Source organism: Artibeus jamaicensis, unplaced genomic scaffold (genome assembly GCF_021234435.1).
Source record: "Artibeus jamaicensis isolate MK-2021 breed Jamaican fruit bat unplaced genomic scaffold, CSHL_Jam_final contig_851, whole genome shotgun sequence".
Taxonomy (NCBI): domain Eukaryota; kingdom Metazoa; phylum Chordata; class Mammalia; order Chiroptera; family Phyllostomidae; genus Artibeus; species Artibeus jamaicensis.
This window is the reverse complement of record NW_026521986.1, coordinates 575321-591354: the sequence shown is the minus strand read 5'-3', so window position 1 is coordinate 591354 and position 16034 is coordinate 575321. Positions and strand designations below refer to the sequence as shown.

The 16034-nt window shown below is 33.2% G+C and overlaps 1 protein-coding gene across 1 annotated transcript in view; it reads left to right on the top strand.

Annotated features, from left to right (window-relative positions):
* Positions 1-16034, top strand: part of EXOC5 (exocyst complex component 5) — a 51052-nt gene that overhangs the window by 23725 nt on the left and 11293 nt on the right. Inside the window, exons 8-16 of the mRNA XM_037139692.2 lie at positions 362-406; positions 517-657; positions 1667-1749; positions 2879-3088; positions 4370-4517; positions 7422-7530; positions 10661-10781; positions 12448-12534; positions 15903-16011. Of these exons, the coding sequence (XP_036995587.1) occupies positions 362-406; positions 517-657; positions 1667-1749; positions 2879-3088; positions 4370-4517; positions 7422-7530; positions 10661-10781; positions 12448-12534; positions 15903-16011 (1053 nt within the window). The remainder of the gene's footprint in view (positions 1-361; positions 407-516; positions 658-1666; positions 1750-2878; positions 3089-4369; positions 4518-7421; positions 7531-10660; positions 10782-12447; positions 12535-15902; positions 16012-16034) is intronic.

Below are 16034 nucleotides of genomic sequence, written 5' to 3'. Positions count from 1 at the left end.
CTCAAGACCTTCAGTCTGTGAGTGTGTGTGCTAGTTGCTTATGTTTTAGATTTGAAGGAGAACTAGGTGGTGACTGGGTAAAATGACTATAAAGAACCAGTTATACCTCTGTTTTCTTCTTTCAAGCCCGATAACTATTGGCCATTCCTTGGGACATAGTCATAGCTTTACTACATAGAAGTTGGGACAAAAGATTTATTTGTATGGAAAATATTAACAAATAATAATACAAGAATAAACTCTGTTTTGTGTACTTACAACATAAACAACTTTTGCCCCACCCTGTCTAATACCTCTTTTATTGAGATTATTATTATCATTTAACCAGAACAGTGATAACATATTTCTTTCTTCTTCATAGGGTTATTCCCATTGTGTTGATGTTTATATAAAGCAGTGCCAGGAGGTAACATAACAGTATACTTTATTGGATTTCACTTTATTTTATGTTAATTTGTGTTTTAAAAGCCATTTAAAAATTCATTATTCACTATGTAAAATGCCTCTGCTATTTAGGGTGCTTATTTGAGAAATGATATATTTGAAGATGCAGCAATACTCTGTCAACGGGTGAACAAGCAAGTTGGAGATATCTTTAGTAATCCAGAGACAGTACTGGCTAAACTTATTCAAAATGTATTTGAAATCAAACTACAGGTAATTTTAAATAATGATGAAGTAGCTCTTAAAGCAATGTGTGATTTTTTTCTCTATGTTTTAAAAGTTTTTTAAAAATTAGCTTACTATGTAATACCCTTAAATAGTAATCTACCTATTCAGTGAAGGGGAAAGGAAAGACAGCCTCATGCTTTTTTAAAATAATGTTTTGTTGAAAAAATATGCTAATCAATAAATGTCATCAGAGCACATGTTTTAATTGTGTTTACCAATAGTAGCAGTAGCAACAGGTTATAGAAGGGTACCCTTAGATTTTTATTTTGGGGGTCCTCACCTTGACCAATAGATGGTATTTGTGAAATTGAACAAGAATTACAAATGCAATCTATAAAATTTTTGTAATATGGTAGTAACATGAAGGGAAGAAAACATAGAAATTTAATTTGCAGCTTTGACTCTCACAGCACTATACTGTAAAGCAACATTGCTTAAACTATGTTTACTACTGGATTAAGAAACATTAAATAAATTTTTAAAACACAAATCAGGTTTTTAAATAGCTTTTAAAGGTACTAATGTGTATGTGGTTCTTTGGGAGGGGTGGTGGTGTAATGTATAATATTTCCCAGCTTTAGAGTAATGCCTGTTAGTGTCTCAATGGACACTAATGCTACCAAGACTGTAGTTTGGTAAGTGCTGCTTTCAGGAACTGACTGCAGTGGTAAATGGGGTTTTGTTGTTGTTGTTTTTAAAATGTACTTCATGAGTCAGGATAGGCCTTTTTTAAAAAAAAAAAAAAAACAAGGATATTTTGAAATTCTTAATACTTATTCCCAAAACTGATCTAGATGGACTAGTAAATATAGTGGTAAATTTTTAAACCTGTTTTCTTACATTTTTATATTGGTGTATTTTATGTGCATTGTCTTTTTCATTGAACTGTAAGTCAAAACATTTTAAAAATGTGAAGTTAATTTCAGACAAAAATACATCTTGACTATGTAATTTAGTATTTACTTAATTGACAAAATGTTGACTTTTTTTTTAGAGTTTTGTGAAAGACCAATTAGAAGAATGTAGGAAGTCTGATGCAGAGCAGTATCTCAAAAATCTCTATGATTTATATACAAGGTATATTTTTAATTATTAGAAAATAATAGCAGATCTTAGATTTTGTTTTTTGGAAAATGGGGGGAGAGTATTTAGGTATTTTTGAATAACAGTTTGGCAGATAGCAACATGCCTTTAGCATTAAATGCTTGGCTGTATAGGCTAGTGTTCTGTAGTATTCTTAGTACATTAAGTTATTGGGTATTATGCTTTATATTAGTGTACTTGAATGAAACAAAGCTTTGTTTACCTTCTTTAAACTAAAACTTGAGAATTTTGTTTCTGATTTGAATTCTAAGCTAGTTTATTGTTCTTTAATTTTTTCTCCAAGAAGTAGTATAATTACATTTATCTGTAGTTAAAACTTTAGAAATTGAGAAAGGAAGTGACAAATTCTTTTAAAATGACAATTTCAACCTTAAGTATCATGTGAGAATTTGTCTTTTTTTTTGTTTGTTAGCAAACAGCAGTGTTATAAACTTAGACATATTGTATCAGAAGCTTCATTTAGAGTTTTTACCTAACCCTATTGCTTATTCTTCAGTGTCATCCTTTTGGGAGGAGAGTTTTAAAAAGGAACCATAATCTAACTGAAAGTTTCTATCAGTAACAACATTATTATGAGCCTATCTTCAACAATGGGAAACAAAAGTAGAGAAAAGTCGACATGGATAAACATAAAATAGAATGATCAGAGACCAGACCTCTCAGTATTCTGGCTTGTGTACCGTGTCCTGCACAAATGGCATTGGAGCATACTTGAAGCCATGTGCCACTGGTTGCCATTTCTGGAGTTGTTGGTTTCCTCAGTTTCCTCTGCTAAGTCACCCCTAGGAGTTCATGGAAGCTTTCAAAGCCATAATGTTGACTTGAAACCTATAATCACATTAACCAGTTGAACTTCAATAATTTAATAAAAACTGCAGAAAAAGAAAACAAAACAAAAAACCCCCATAATGTTGTTTGTAATATTCATTCTAGTTTATATAACCCTATACAGCTATTCTCTGCTTCCTAATAAGTACCTTAGCAAATTTTAAGAATGATGGTTTAACATAAGTTATTAAAGTCGCATTGTTAAAATATATATTCCTTATTATTGTTACTATACCTAAAATATAAATCTTTTTTCCTCCTCTTCTGTGAAAAGAACCACGAATCTTTCCAGCAAGTTGATGGAGTTTAACTTAGGTACTGATAAACAGACTTTCTTGTCTAAGCTTATCAAATCCATTTTCATTTCCTATTTGGAGAACTATATTGAGGTGGAGACTGGATATTTGAAAAGCAGAAGTGCTATGATCCTACAGCGCTATTATGATTCAAAAAACCATCAAAAGAGATCCATTGGCACAGGAGGGTGAGTGTTTCTGTTAAATATTATATATTAAGACTAAATATATTAAGAATTTTATTATATTTGCACAAACTTGTCAGATATTTAGCCATTGGAATTTTCTTTGAAAAACGCTTTCAACCCAGTTTGTTTATACTGTTGATCAAATCCTATCTCTTGAATCACCTGTTGAAAATGACCTAACATAACATAATTAAAATGTACAGCAGAATACCAGTACTATATATAGCTCTATGGGTTCTTTTTTATTTTCAAACTCAGTACAGTATTCCAGGTTGTTAACTAGGAAGCACATTGTTTTTTTGTTGATTGTTGTAGGTGTGAAAGAAAGCAAAGAAACCCTGAACTTTTTAATGACTTGTGCATAAAATTAATACCTTAAAACTTGTGATTGTTCACACATTTGAAGAATGTGATTTGGTATAAATTACTTCATGATTTATAGGGGTAGCACCTCACTAATCCAGACTACAACTGTCTAGAGCCCCAGCTGATTCTAGGATGAAGCAGAATGACTTCTCTGGAATCTTATAATCAGGGTTCAGAGTCCACTTACATGCACACCCTATTCAGTTTCTTATTTCCCAGTTTGTCATACATTAAATAGTGATCAGGGATAGGTTATAATTAGAAATAAAAATTGACATCTGAAAGAAGTAGTAAGTAAAGGAAGATAAAAACTAAAGAACCGTCATAAAAATTCAAGAAAAATATCTAGAGCTATATGTTCTAGGAGCAAAAAAAAAACCCAAGTCTAACCTGATGATGATGATGATACCACCATATAATGTTTAAAGTGATCCTTAGTCATTAAGAAAAGCTAAATCATGTTCGATATATCTTGTTTAATAATGAAGAAATGTGCAATACATTTGTTGAGATTATTATAACCATTGTGTTTAAATGGTTAAATATATTTTTAAAAGATAAATTTTTTAAAGTTTATTTTAAGCAGGACCATTTATTATGTGGAATATTACCTTATTTGGAAAAGCCCACTTGCTATAAAACCGAACAAAGAGTTTTGGTTACTGCATCAAAATTCTAGAGCTTAAATAGAGATCATAATTCTAAATCTCCTAATTTTTCAGATGAAAGTCTGTTTAGAGATTTAAGGCTTACCTTTCTTTACAGAAGTAATTATTAGAATTAGAACTTTTAGGTCTCCTGGCTATTGGTCAGTTTTTTTTTGTTGTTGTTGATACATACTATGTTTGAGAGTATTTAAAGTTGAAATCTATGTATACTGAAGTGTTTTTTAAATTTATTGATATGATGCTCTAGTATTCAAGATTTGAAAGAGAGAATTAGACAACGTACCAACTTACCATTGGGACCAAGTATCGATACTCACGGGGAAACCTTTCTGTCCCAAGAAGTGGTGGTTAATCTTTTACAAGAAACCAAACAAGCCTTTGAAAGATGTCACAGGGTAAGAATAATTGTATATTTTAAGTTTTGCCTTGTTTATATTAAGATATAAATCTGCTCTCTGGTTAGGAACGACTATTTTTATTAAAAATATATAGGATTTTGTTTTGGAAGACTAAATTACTTTGAAATTATTTAGAAATACATTTGTTAAAATGTTATGGTATCATACACCAGGGTGGGTTGATGGGCATATTTGATACAGTAATATCTTTAATTTTCTGAATGCTGAAAATATTTTAAAACATTTCTAAAGCCTCAGGTCATTTGACATGTAGCTGTCAACATTATATAGGGTGGGGCAAAAGTGGTGTGGGCTGGATCTTTAAAGCTAAATAGGATGTCTTTAAGAAGGTGATTCTGGCAGGTTGTTTCAGGCAAAGAGAATAGTACAAAGACACACAGAGATCAATCATGCAGCATAAAATGTTTGAAATTAAAATGTACATGCAAAGAGTAATAAGAGGAGGTTGAAAAGGTAGGAAAAAACTCTTTGTATACTAAGCTTAGAAATTTGGACCTGACCTTGTAGTTGATGTGGCAGCATTTAAAGGATACTAAAAAGGGAAGTGTAATGAGTAAGCAGATTGATTTTTATTTACTTATTTAAAAATAACTTTGAGATATATTCATAATTGACATTCAGTAAACTATATTAAAACAGTTTGTTAACTTTGATAAATTATGTGTCCACTTTTGAAGCTATAACTGCAGTCAAGATAATGAAAAGATTCATCACACCAAAAAGTTCACTGTTGCTCTTTTACTGATATAAGCTCCTGTTCCCCTCTCTCCACTTCTATCCTCAGGCAACCTCAGATCTGCCATATATCACTATAGATTAGATTTTTAAAAGAAGGGGACTAAGTCATTTGAGGACTAAGTCATAAAAGCTAAATAGGATGTCTTCAAGGAGTTGATTAATTTTCTAGAATTGTTTTTAATAAGAGGAATTCTAGTATATTATAGCATGTACATGTGATTATGGCTTCTTTCACTCAGTATAATTATTTTGAGATTCATCCATGTCATGTGTATTAATTAGTGTGTTCTTTTTCATTGCTGAGTAGTACTTTATTACATGAATATACTACAGTTTATCCATTTACCTATTGGTGGTTTAGATTGGTTCCAGTGTTTTAAGTATTATGAATGAATTTGCCATGAAAATTCATTCATATGTCTCTGTGCAGATAATGCTTTAATTGCTCTTCAGTATATACCTAGTAACAATGTGGTAGTAGTCATTCAGATACTATTTTCCAAAGCTATGGTTTCCTTTAACATTCCTACAAGTGGTGTGTGAGTGTTCTATTTGTTCTAGATGATCTGCAGCATTTAGTATGATGAATCCTTTTACTTTTAGACAATCTAATAGGGTGTATAGTGATACCTCATTATGGTTTTATTTTGAATTTCTTAATAACTAGTGATGTTGAGCATCTTTCCATCCATATATATATTCTTTGCTATATTTTTGTGCATTTTTGAAATTGGGTTGTTTGTTACTATTTTTTAATAGTTCTATATTCTTTACGGCTTATTAAGGGTGTTTGTTGTAGAGCATCTGTGAGCAAATAAGGGAGGTGAGAGCTGTGGTAGAGAGGCTTGTGGTATAGAGGGTAAAAGTTGGATGGTATTAAAGAAGACCAGGAGTGGAGTTGAGTAATACTAAATCTGTTTTTATAATCAGTGGAGACTTAGGGGATTTAAGGTGGGTTCTGTACTTCACTCCTAGCTGTATATATCAGGTAATAAGCATTACTCTGATAAGGTGCATAAATGGAGCCTACAAGTAGGCAACAATCAATTGATAAATAATGAAGAAAGCATTTATAAGAAGTTGAGAGGTAACTTTCTAAGTTTTTAAGAGGGATTTTATTTTTCCAGGTAACTACTAATAATTCTTTTACTGAATAGTTAATCAGCAGCATCAACATGAAAATGAACATTTATTGTTATTTGTTTACTATGTGCTAAACACTGCTGAAGGTACTTTAAATGCATTTTCTTTCATATTTTATTTTCACCTCAAGGCTAGGATATAATTACCATTCATATTATTCCCACCTTACAAATGAAGAAATTGAGGCTTTGTGGAGTTCAGTAACATCTCAAGGGTTCACTCAAGTAAGAAGTGATGAAGCTTGGATTTGAACCTTTCATATTTTATAGTGCCTCAGATTACTGATTTCCCTATTCCACCCCCAGTAAAATAAAGAGTATTTTTTTTATTTCGAGTATTGCTAGAATAGCCTTTGTTCAGTTGGTAGTTCTTAAGCTTTTTTGATTATGCTCCACAATAAGAAACGCACTTTACTTGGCAGCCCAGTGTACATTTTATTTTTGAGATATTGTTTATTTTTGAGAGAGGGGAAGGGAAGGGAGGGAGAGTGAGGGAGAAAAAACACTGATCAGTTGCCTCTCTTGCCCACCCCCAACCAGGGACCTGGTCTATAAACCAAGGCATATGCCCTGAGTGGGAACTGAACTGGCGACCTTTTGCTTTGTGGGTCAGCGCCCATCCCACTGAGCCACACCAGTCAGGGCAGCCCAGTGTACTTTTGTTATATGTATATGTGTTCATGTGTATTTCATGAAACTATATTTGGTTTTACTGTGTACGTTAAAAGGGATTTTATTACATTTTATTTTCTGTTGGTTCTCTCTCCCAGGTCAAAAAAAACCACTGATCTAGTTTAAGCCAGGAGAGTTGTAGGTGAATATGGAGCGTTATATGTATGTGAGAGAGGCACTGGAAGTGGGGAGGAAGAGGTCTAAGTTACTATTTTGGTACCTTAATATCAACTACCACTTATACAAAGTTGATTGATTAAAAAAAAAGAGTTGCCTTTTTTTTTTAAGGTAGACTTGTGAAGTGATGTATTTGGTTTTTGTTTTAAAGCTCTCTGATCCTTCTGATCTACCACGGAATGCCTTTAGAATTTTTACCATTCTTGTGGAATTTTTATGTATTGAGCATATTGATTATGCTTTGGAAACGGGACTTGCTGGTAAGTATATTTATCTGTGTTATAATTTGTGTTAAATTCCTTTGATCCTGCTTGGTTAAATGAATGTGTAATGTTTTATATATATTCAACTCTACATGTCAAATTCAGTTCAGTGCAATGAATGTATTCTGAGCTTTTGTAGTGCAAGAATTTGTCAGATGCTGAAAGCTATGCATTAATAGGGTATTGATAACTTCTTTCCTAAATCCTAGACCTATTAATCCAGTTGCCTTTTTCACCTCTCCACTGTTCACCATGCATCTCAAGTTTAACATATCCCAAATGAAACACTTTATCTTCCACCTAAACCTATTCCTCTCCTATTCTTCGCAACATCTTTAAAGGGCATTGCTATTTACCGGTTAAGTCTTAAAGTGTGGAATTGCCACAGTTCCTCCTTTTCTTCAACCCTGATACACACTTCCAAACATAACTCAAATTCATCTACTTTTCTCCATCCTCACTGATGCCACTAATTTAAACACCACCTGTGTCTGCTCCTGACTGATCTCCCTGTATTCATTCTTGCCTCTCCAAATTACTGACGCCACGTAACAGTTATCGTTTTCTTGTTTAAGACCTTTTAGTGGCTTCCTGTTACTCTTAGGGGGAGAATCACAACAAGCTCTTTAAAGAAGCACGGCTTTTTGGTCTGGTTTCCTCATACGTATTCATCCTTAATAGGCATTTCCCCTCGTTACCCTAGTGCTTCTGGCATTCATTCTTCTTCACTCAGGCTCTTGACACTTGGTTTTTCCCCATCCCAAATCCTTTTCCTTCAGCTCTTCTCGTGTCTGGCTTTTTGATTTTTTTACCTCAACTAAGAGATCGCTTTCTCAGAGAGGCCTTTGCTGATCGCCCTAGGTAAAGGAGCCCTCCTCGTCTAGCCTACTCATCATTTCATCACTGGGTTAGCTTTTTTCATAGCACTTATCACAATTAAATTTTCATCTGTTAATGAATGCCTCCATTCACCAGAATTAATTCAGTACATACTTATTAAGTGCCTACTTCTATACTCATGGGGCTTACATTCTTGTGGAAAAGGTAGACAAATAACTAAGAAAAATAAAATTTGAGTAAGGGATAGATAGAGAGTAGTAATGGGGAGGTGGGAAGGGATATTCAAGGACAGAGGGCTTTTTTAGAAAGGATGTCTCTCTGAGTAGACATATACCAGAGAGCTAAATGAAGTTGAAGAGTAAACTGAGTATTTGAAGAAAGAGTATTTTAAGTACAGAGAACAGCATATAAGGTCTTGTGGATAGGAATCTTATGTGTGTTATTCACCATTATAGTTTAGCACCTAGGAAGCACAGGGCAGACACTCAAAAATACTTATTGACTGTATATAACATTATTCCATAAAGTTTCTAACATTGAAGCAAAAAGACCTGTGATTTAGTAATCTTGTGGTTTATTGTTACCCATTTTTTATATAGTTGCTCTCATGATATAGATAAGCATTTGCATCCTTTTTTGTTTGTTTAATTACAGCTGTCTCTTGACATCAAGAGATGTCAAGAGTATTTTAACATTTACCTTTTGCAAATGACTTTAAAATGTGGTGATTTGTATTGGGATAATAATACCTTAGAGGTATAAAGATTTTAAAAGTTAATGAAAAAAGTAACATGAACTAAAATCCATATAGTATGAATGATTTGTTATTTAGCTAGTGTGGAAACTTAGCCTCTTCATTTTAATAGCAGTATTCACAATTTTGAAGGGCTTAGAAAATTTCCTGGTAGAATAAGAATGTCCCTTATATTCATAAATATTTTCCATGCATCTATTTAGTTACTACTTACTGTTATTATTTCTACTGATTGGCTAAAATTCTGTCACATGTATATATTATAAAGTTAACCATCCCTTATTATTAGACATACTGAATCTCTTCAGCAATTTATTAATATAAATAATGCTACAGTGAAATTGTAGTGCTTAACGTGCTTTCCTTATTTTGAATTATTTTCTTTGGATAAAATCCCAGAAGTGAAATAACCAGATCAAAGTGTGTTACAAATTTTTTTAATTTTTATATATGGAAACTATTTTTCCTAAAGAGTTTTTCCCCCACTATTTTACACTGCTACAGTCAGGTATGACTGTAGCAGTGTTTCTGCACATTACTGAATATTCTTTTAAGAAATTTAATAATTTAGTGATTAACATATATATACTTACTGCCTTAATTTTCATGTCTTTCATTAACACAGATTAGTATTTCTTACATGTGTATTGACTTACTTTTTTATCTTGTATGTTTGTGTTGGAGCCTTTAATTTTCTTACAAATGAGTAATTTTGTATTTTGTGGGAAAATAAAACACCTTTGATTTTCATTTTTAAAACTGAAAAAAGTCATTATCCTATAATAAATTTTGGGTGTTAAATTTTTTTTTCATTTTCTGTGAATATTTTTCTTAGCCCTTTATACCTTTTAGTTTTAGCTAGAAATATAAGTATCTAGGGTTAGAGAGACCTTAAGAGTTTACTATTACACAAAAGAGGGAATTGAAATTTGGAATGGTCAGCTTTATTTTAGGGGGACCAGAATGTGAAGTGGCTTGAATACCATACTGAAAATTAAGAATTTATTCTCTAGACAGTGAGAAGAATTGATATGTTTCAGGTAGTAGTGGAGAACATGGTGAGTGCAATGAGTAAGTATAAGTATGTTGCTATGGCATAACAAATAAAGAGACTTGAACCAGGAAGCTAGTAGGAAAATTATTTTAACTGTTCTCAGAAATAAAGAGGCCTGGCTGTAAGAAAAGTGGTAGACATAATGTTCATGGCTCAAGTGAATCATTAGGCACAAGAGAGTGGGAAGAGGAAGGAAAAGGTAGAGTTTAAGATGATACATTTATTGATCTACTTTTTAGTTTATCTCAGCCAATAATGAAGAGTGAGTAAATGGTGAAAATCTGGGCATGAAAACTTTGGGTACATTTTGTTACCTGATGAACAAGTTTAATTTTACTCTTCTGCCTATAGAAATCATTGTCAGTTTATTAAAACAGCAGTTACTTTTATTCATATGTATACATAAAACTATGCATTTATCTGTTGCCAAGGTAAACTTCTTAAAGCATGACTAACATATACATGCCTTCCAACTTTAGGAATTCCCTCTTCAGATTCTCGAAATGCAAATCTCTATTTTCTGGATGTTGTGCAACAGGCCAACACTATTTTCCATCTTTTTGACAAGCAGTTTAATGACCACCTTATGCCACTAATAAGGTTAGTTAAATTTTTATTGGTATTTTAATAACCATTATAATATCCTATATATCTTTTTGTTAAATATTAAAAGGGGGGAGGGTTGTCAAGGAACATGTGTGAAGGACACATGGACAAAGCCAAAAGAAGGTAGGATCGAGGGTGGAAGGTGGGGATGGCTGGGGTTGGGGGGAGTGACGGGGGGAAATGGAGACAACTGTACCTGAACAGCAATACAAACAAACAAACAAACAAACAAATAAATAAAATTTAAAAAAGCAATACATATTAATAATAACATAAAACAGGGCAGGAAAGTGTGAAATGAAAAGTAAAGATTCTTTTCCTTCTTCCTTGCCTCCTATTTTCTCTCACTTCTCTGGTGTTAATTTTGGTTTATTTGAAAAGACTGAGTCTGTCATCAACCTACATCTGATGTGAAATAGGATGTCTAGCTTATAACCACTTTTTGTCATATAAGGACATCAGTACAAATTTTTATGAGATTAATAGGTTTTGATGGGGCATTAAGTAAAGTTTGGTTTATATGTTCCTGTCAATTTATGTGAACTTTTAAAGCACATGAGGATTAAATTAAGTAGTGTATATGTTAACTTGCTTTATAAAACTGTATGTGTAGTACTATTGTTATTAAAGTGGAGGAATGTATATAAGGTAAAATTTCAGACATTTTGCTAATAACATTGATATGCTAAGAAATTAGTCCAGAAACAGTTTCAAAGATAAAGATTACTTGTGATCTCAGAATCACTTTGAAAGGAAATTTACTTTTTAAACAGCTATAATGCCACGTGGCAGAGAATTCACGTAACTATTAGGGAATACATTCCTTATCATTTTGGTGTTTTTGACATTTAGGTGGCATTCAGAAGGCAAATAGGACTGTCAGGTGTTTTGTTTGTTTTTTAATATAAGAAAGCTAAATATAACTGTTAGTCTCCAGATTTTAATTAGTGTAATTTACTGTGGTCTTAAGTTTCTGGTGATAGTCTGTGACTTTTCTTACTATTATACCAGAAATCTAATTAACAAAGAAACCAAATAGTTTCAAAATTTCAAAATCACATTTTTATATTCTTAAGGGATGTCTTCTCAGAGATAAAAGTAACATATCTAAATCTTCCTTTTCTTCATTAACTGGTTAAGTTTTACTAGTGTGACCATTATAATGGACCATTATAAATACAGTTGGCCCTTGAGTAATGAGGGAGTTAGGGACGCTATCCCCACTCTGTCCCACCCACCCCTGCAGCTGAAAATCTGTATAACTTTTGACTCTCCAAAAACTTTACTAATATCCTACTGATGACTGGAAGCCTTGCTGATAAGATAAATAGTAGATTAACACATATTTTGTATGTTATATGTATTATATACTGTATTGTTACATTAAAGTAAGCTAAAGAAAATGTTATTAAAATCATAAGGAAGAGAAAACACATACACAGTATTTACTGAAAAAAAAAAAAAAAGTCCACTTAGTAGTGGATCCACACGGTTTAAACTATGTTGTTCAAGGTCAGCTATGATTACTTAATAACTTGTGTTTTCCATTTGTGAGCTTAATGTGTAGGTTTATATAAATGTATATAGCAATACACACATGAATATGAAAAACAGAATTGTAAGACTACTAATGTGATTTTTTTCTTTAAATGTTCAATAGCTCTTCTCCTAAGTTATCTGAATGCCTTCAGAAGAAAAAAGAAATAATTGAACAAATGGAGATGAAATTGGATACTGGCATTGATAGGCAAGTTGTTGGTTTTACTTTTCCTCTTACATTTTTAATTATAAAAACTATTCTAGCACCATAAAATGGTTTTCAGGAAAGAAAAATGTCTATCTTAATTTCACCATTTGACTTAATTTTTACACGTTGATTAGAACGTTATTTTTATTGGATTTGTAACCTTATTATTTCTGGAAGTCAGTGTGTTTAGATTTACTTTTAAATGAAATTTAGTTAAAAAAAACTTTTTTTGTAATCAGCCCCTCCTCCACTTGCACACACACACTCTCCAAACTCCTTAAAAATGGTATGTAACGGGGATTTTATTTTCGTTTAGAATTTTCAGGCTTACACTAGTAAATACACTAATTTTCTGCTCTGGCTGATGTGGCTTGGTTGGTTGGGTGTCCACCCATGAATCAAGAGTTTGCAGGATTGATTCCTAGTCAGAGCATGTACCTGAGTTGTGTGTTTGGTCCCTGGTCAAGGCATATGCATCAATAGGGAGCCAATTGATGTTTCTCTCTTGTATTAATGTTTCTCTCCCTCTCTTTCTCACTCCCTTCCCCTCTTTCTGGAATCAATATAAATAAGTAAATAAGTAAACAAACATTTTCTAAAGGTAACTAAGTGAAGGCAAATTCTCCATTCAAAATAATTTTGTAATATTTATTGTAGTTAATTACCTATTTATACTGTAAAGCAGTGGTTCTCTTTTTTCTTTTGAGGTGATAGTGGGCATGTATTTATTAATGATTATGATAGCTACCATGTATCAAGCATTTGCTTTAGGCCAGGCATAGTGAAAAGATCTTTTGCTTGTATTATTTTATTTATTAGGTAGGAAATATCTTTCCATTTTACAGATGAGGAAATGGAGGCTTAAAAAAATTAGGCCATTTGCTAAATATCACTCAGTTAATGTTGGTAGATCTGGGGCTCATTCTGATGCTCCTTTTACTAGGTCTGGGCATATCTTTTTTATTTACTATAATTCGACTCCTTTTCTACTCAAGAAAGCATATTTGAATGCAAGTTAGTTACTGTGCTGTGATAAAGAAAACCTGGAATCCACTCTATTTTATTAAAAAGTAAATAGCCCTGGCTGGTGTGGCTCGGTGGATTGGGCATTAGCCTGCAAACCGAAAGGTCGCCTTCAGTTCCTGATCAGGGCACATGCCTGGTTTGTGGGGTAAGTCCCCAGCTAGGGGCATGCAAAGGGCAACCAGTCAGTATTTGTCTCACACATTGGTGTTTCTCTCTCTCTGTTTCTCTTTCTCCCTAAAATTACATAAATTTTTTACTTTATTAGTAGTAACAAACTTGTACCTCACCTCTCAATTAACTTCTCATTAAGATCAAGAACTACCATAGAGCTCTGGCTGGTGTATGTAGCTCGGTGGATTGAGTGTGGGCCTGTGAACCAAAGGATCGTGGTTCGATTCCCAGTCAGGGCACATGCCTGGGTTGCAGGCCAGTTCCCAGCAGGGGCTGCATGAGAGGCAACCACACATTGATGTTTCTCTCCCACTCTCCTTCCCTTCCCCTCTAAAGATAAATAAATAAAATCTTTAAAAAAAAAAAAGAACTGCCATAGAGTATGTGCTAATAAGGGGAAAAAATAAAATGGAAGAATAAAACGGAAAAAATAAGGATGTTATAGAATTAATTACTGAGACTAGTTTACTGAAGAATTAAATGCTTAGAAGAATCCCAAAAACTGGTCTCTCCCTTTGGTTTCAATCAGGACCGCATGAGATTATGTTTACACAAAACTTCTTTCAATAAAATAAAAGTGTATATGTATACATTATAATCCTCACTGTAAGAAAGTATGTGTTTTTATAACATAAATCCCCCATACTAACTTGTTTCTTCTTGCTTTGCCTCAGAATACCTGAAAATCATATTTGGGAGGTGGGGAAGTTGAATATGTTAAAAGTATAGGAAATACAATTTTCCTAGTTGCCTTTTTAATATATGTATTAGGTGATTTCTTTTTGTCTTTGCATATAAGCCTTTGTCTCAAAGTCTTTGTATTAGTTGTATAATTGAAGGCACAGGGGTCTGTAGTGGTCTGTTGAATGTGAACTTCCAATTCTTCTTTACACCAATGTACAGTGAGGCCAAGGGGTGAACTCAGCATTCATTTGTAACCCTCCTGATATTTTCAGACCAGTATCCATCTACTGGTAGGCCAGATTCCTTTGCCTTTGAAGCTCACATCATCTTCACTTTTCATTTGCTGTTGTGACTCACTCATTTATGTCAGCTTCCCAAATTTATTAAGTATTTGGGCATCTGCCTCATGAAATTTTTCTTTAAACCTTCTTGGGTTATTTCCACCTCCATGTGTGTGACACAAGTCTTTTTCTTGATCACCTCCACTTACCTGCCTACTTTCATATATTGTTAGACCTTGTTACCATTGGTAACAAAAACCATGAACCTGAGTAATCCCGCTCAGTGCTCACAATCTCCTATTCTGCTTTCTGACCTCAGCTGGAATTCTTCATCTTTTGCTAATCTGTTTTTCTTTTCCTAGTTTTACTTCATTCATTATTGTGCTTAGATTGCTTGCTCCAAGCAATCTAACCTTGAATTACTCATAATTACCCTAAAGCCCATTTTCTTTAACCGTAACTGTCTTAGAGATCCTAAACCATGAATCAGTGCCGTCTTTTCTATTCCCATAACTGGGTGGCTGATTGCTATTGGAGAACATCATAAAACTCAAACATCGTTTGCTATTATAAACCTATGCTTTCATTTCTCATCTGAGTCTTCAGTATTACTTGTCCCCAGCCTCCTGCTTGTCTTTGGACTATGAAACATATGTTCTTACCTGCTTTTCCAGACCTTAGCAATTCTTAAGCCCTCTCTTTTCCCTTTCCTAAGTATTCTTTATATGTAGTTGTTAAGTAAGTAAATAAGTGACAGGCTTCTAATATTTTAAAGATTTAGCCCTGGCTGGTGTAGCTCAGTGGATTGAGCATGGGCCTGCGAACCAAAAGATCTCGGTTCGATTCCCCGTTAGGGCACATGCCTGGGTTGCAGGCCAGTTCCCAGCAGGGGCTGCACGAGAAGCAACCATACATTGATATTTCTCTCCCTCTCTCCTTCCCTTCCCTTCTAAAGATAAATAAATTTAAAAAAATTTTTAAAGATTTAAATTATTTGGCAAATGAATTTTTACCCCCTTTTGAGCAGGAAGCTAATAGAACCATGAGTTCTTTGACATCAAGACCTAGATTTTACTTTTTCTAAGAACTAAAGTCTAACAATAGTAAAACAGTTTTATGGTGATATTACATTTAATAATTTTAATTTAATTTAGTATAAATAATAAAAATAAATGGATTAAATATCTGCTATTCTCAATTCTTTAGAACATTAAATTGTATGATTGGACAGATGAAGCATATCTTGGCTGCAGAACAAAAGAAAACAGATTTTAAGCCAGAAGATGAAAACAATGTTTTGATTCAGTATACTAATGTGAGTAGAATGATTCAATATGT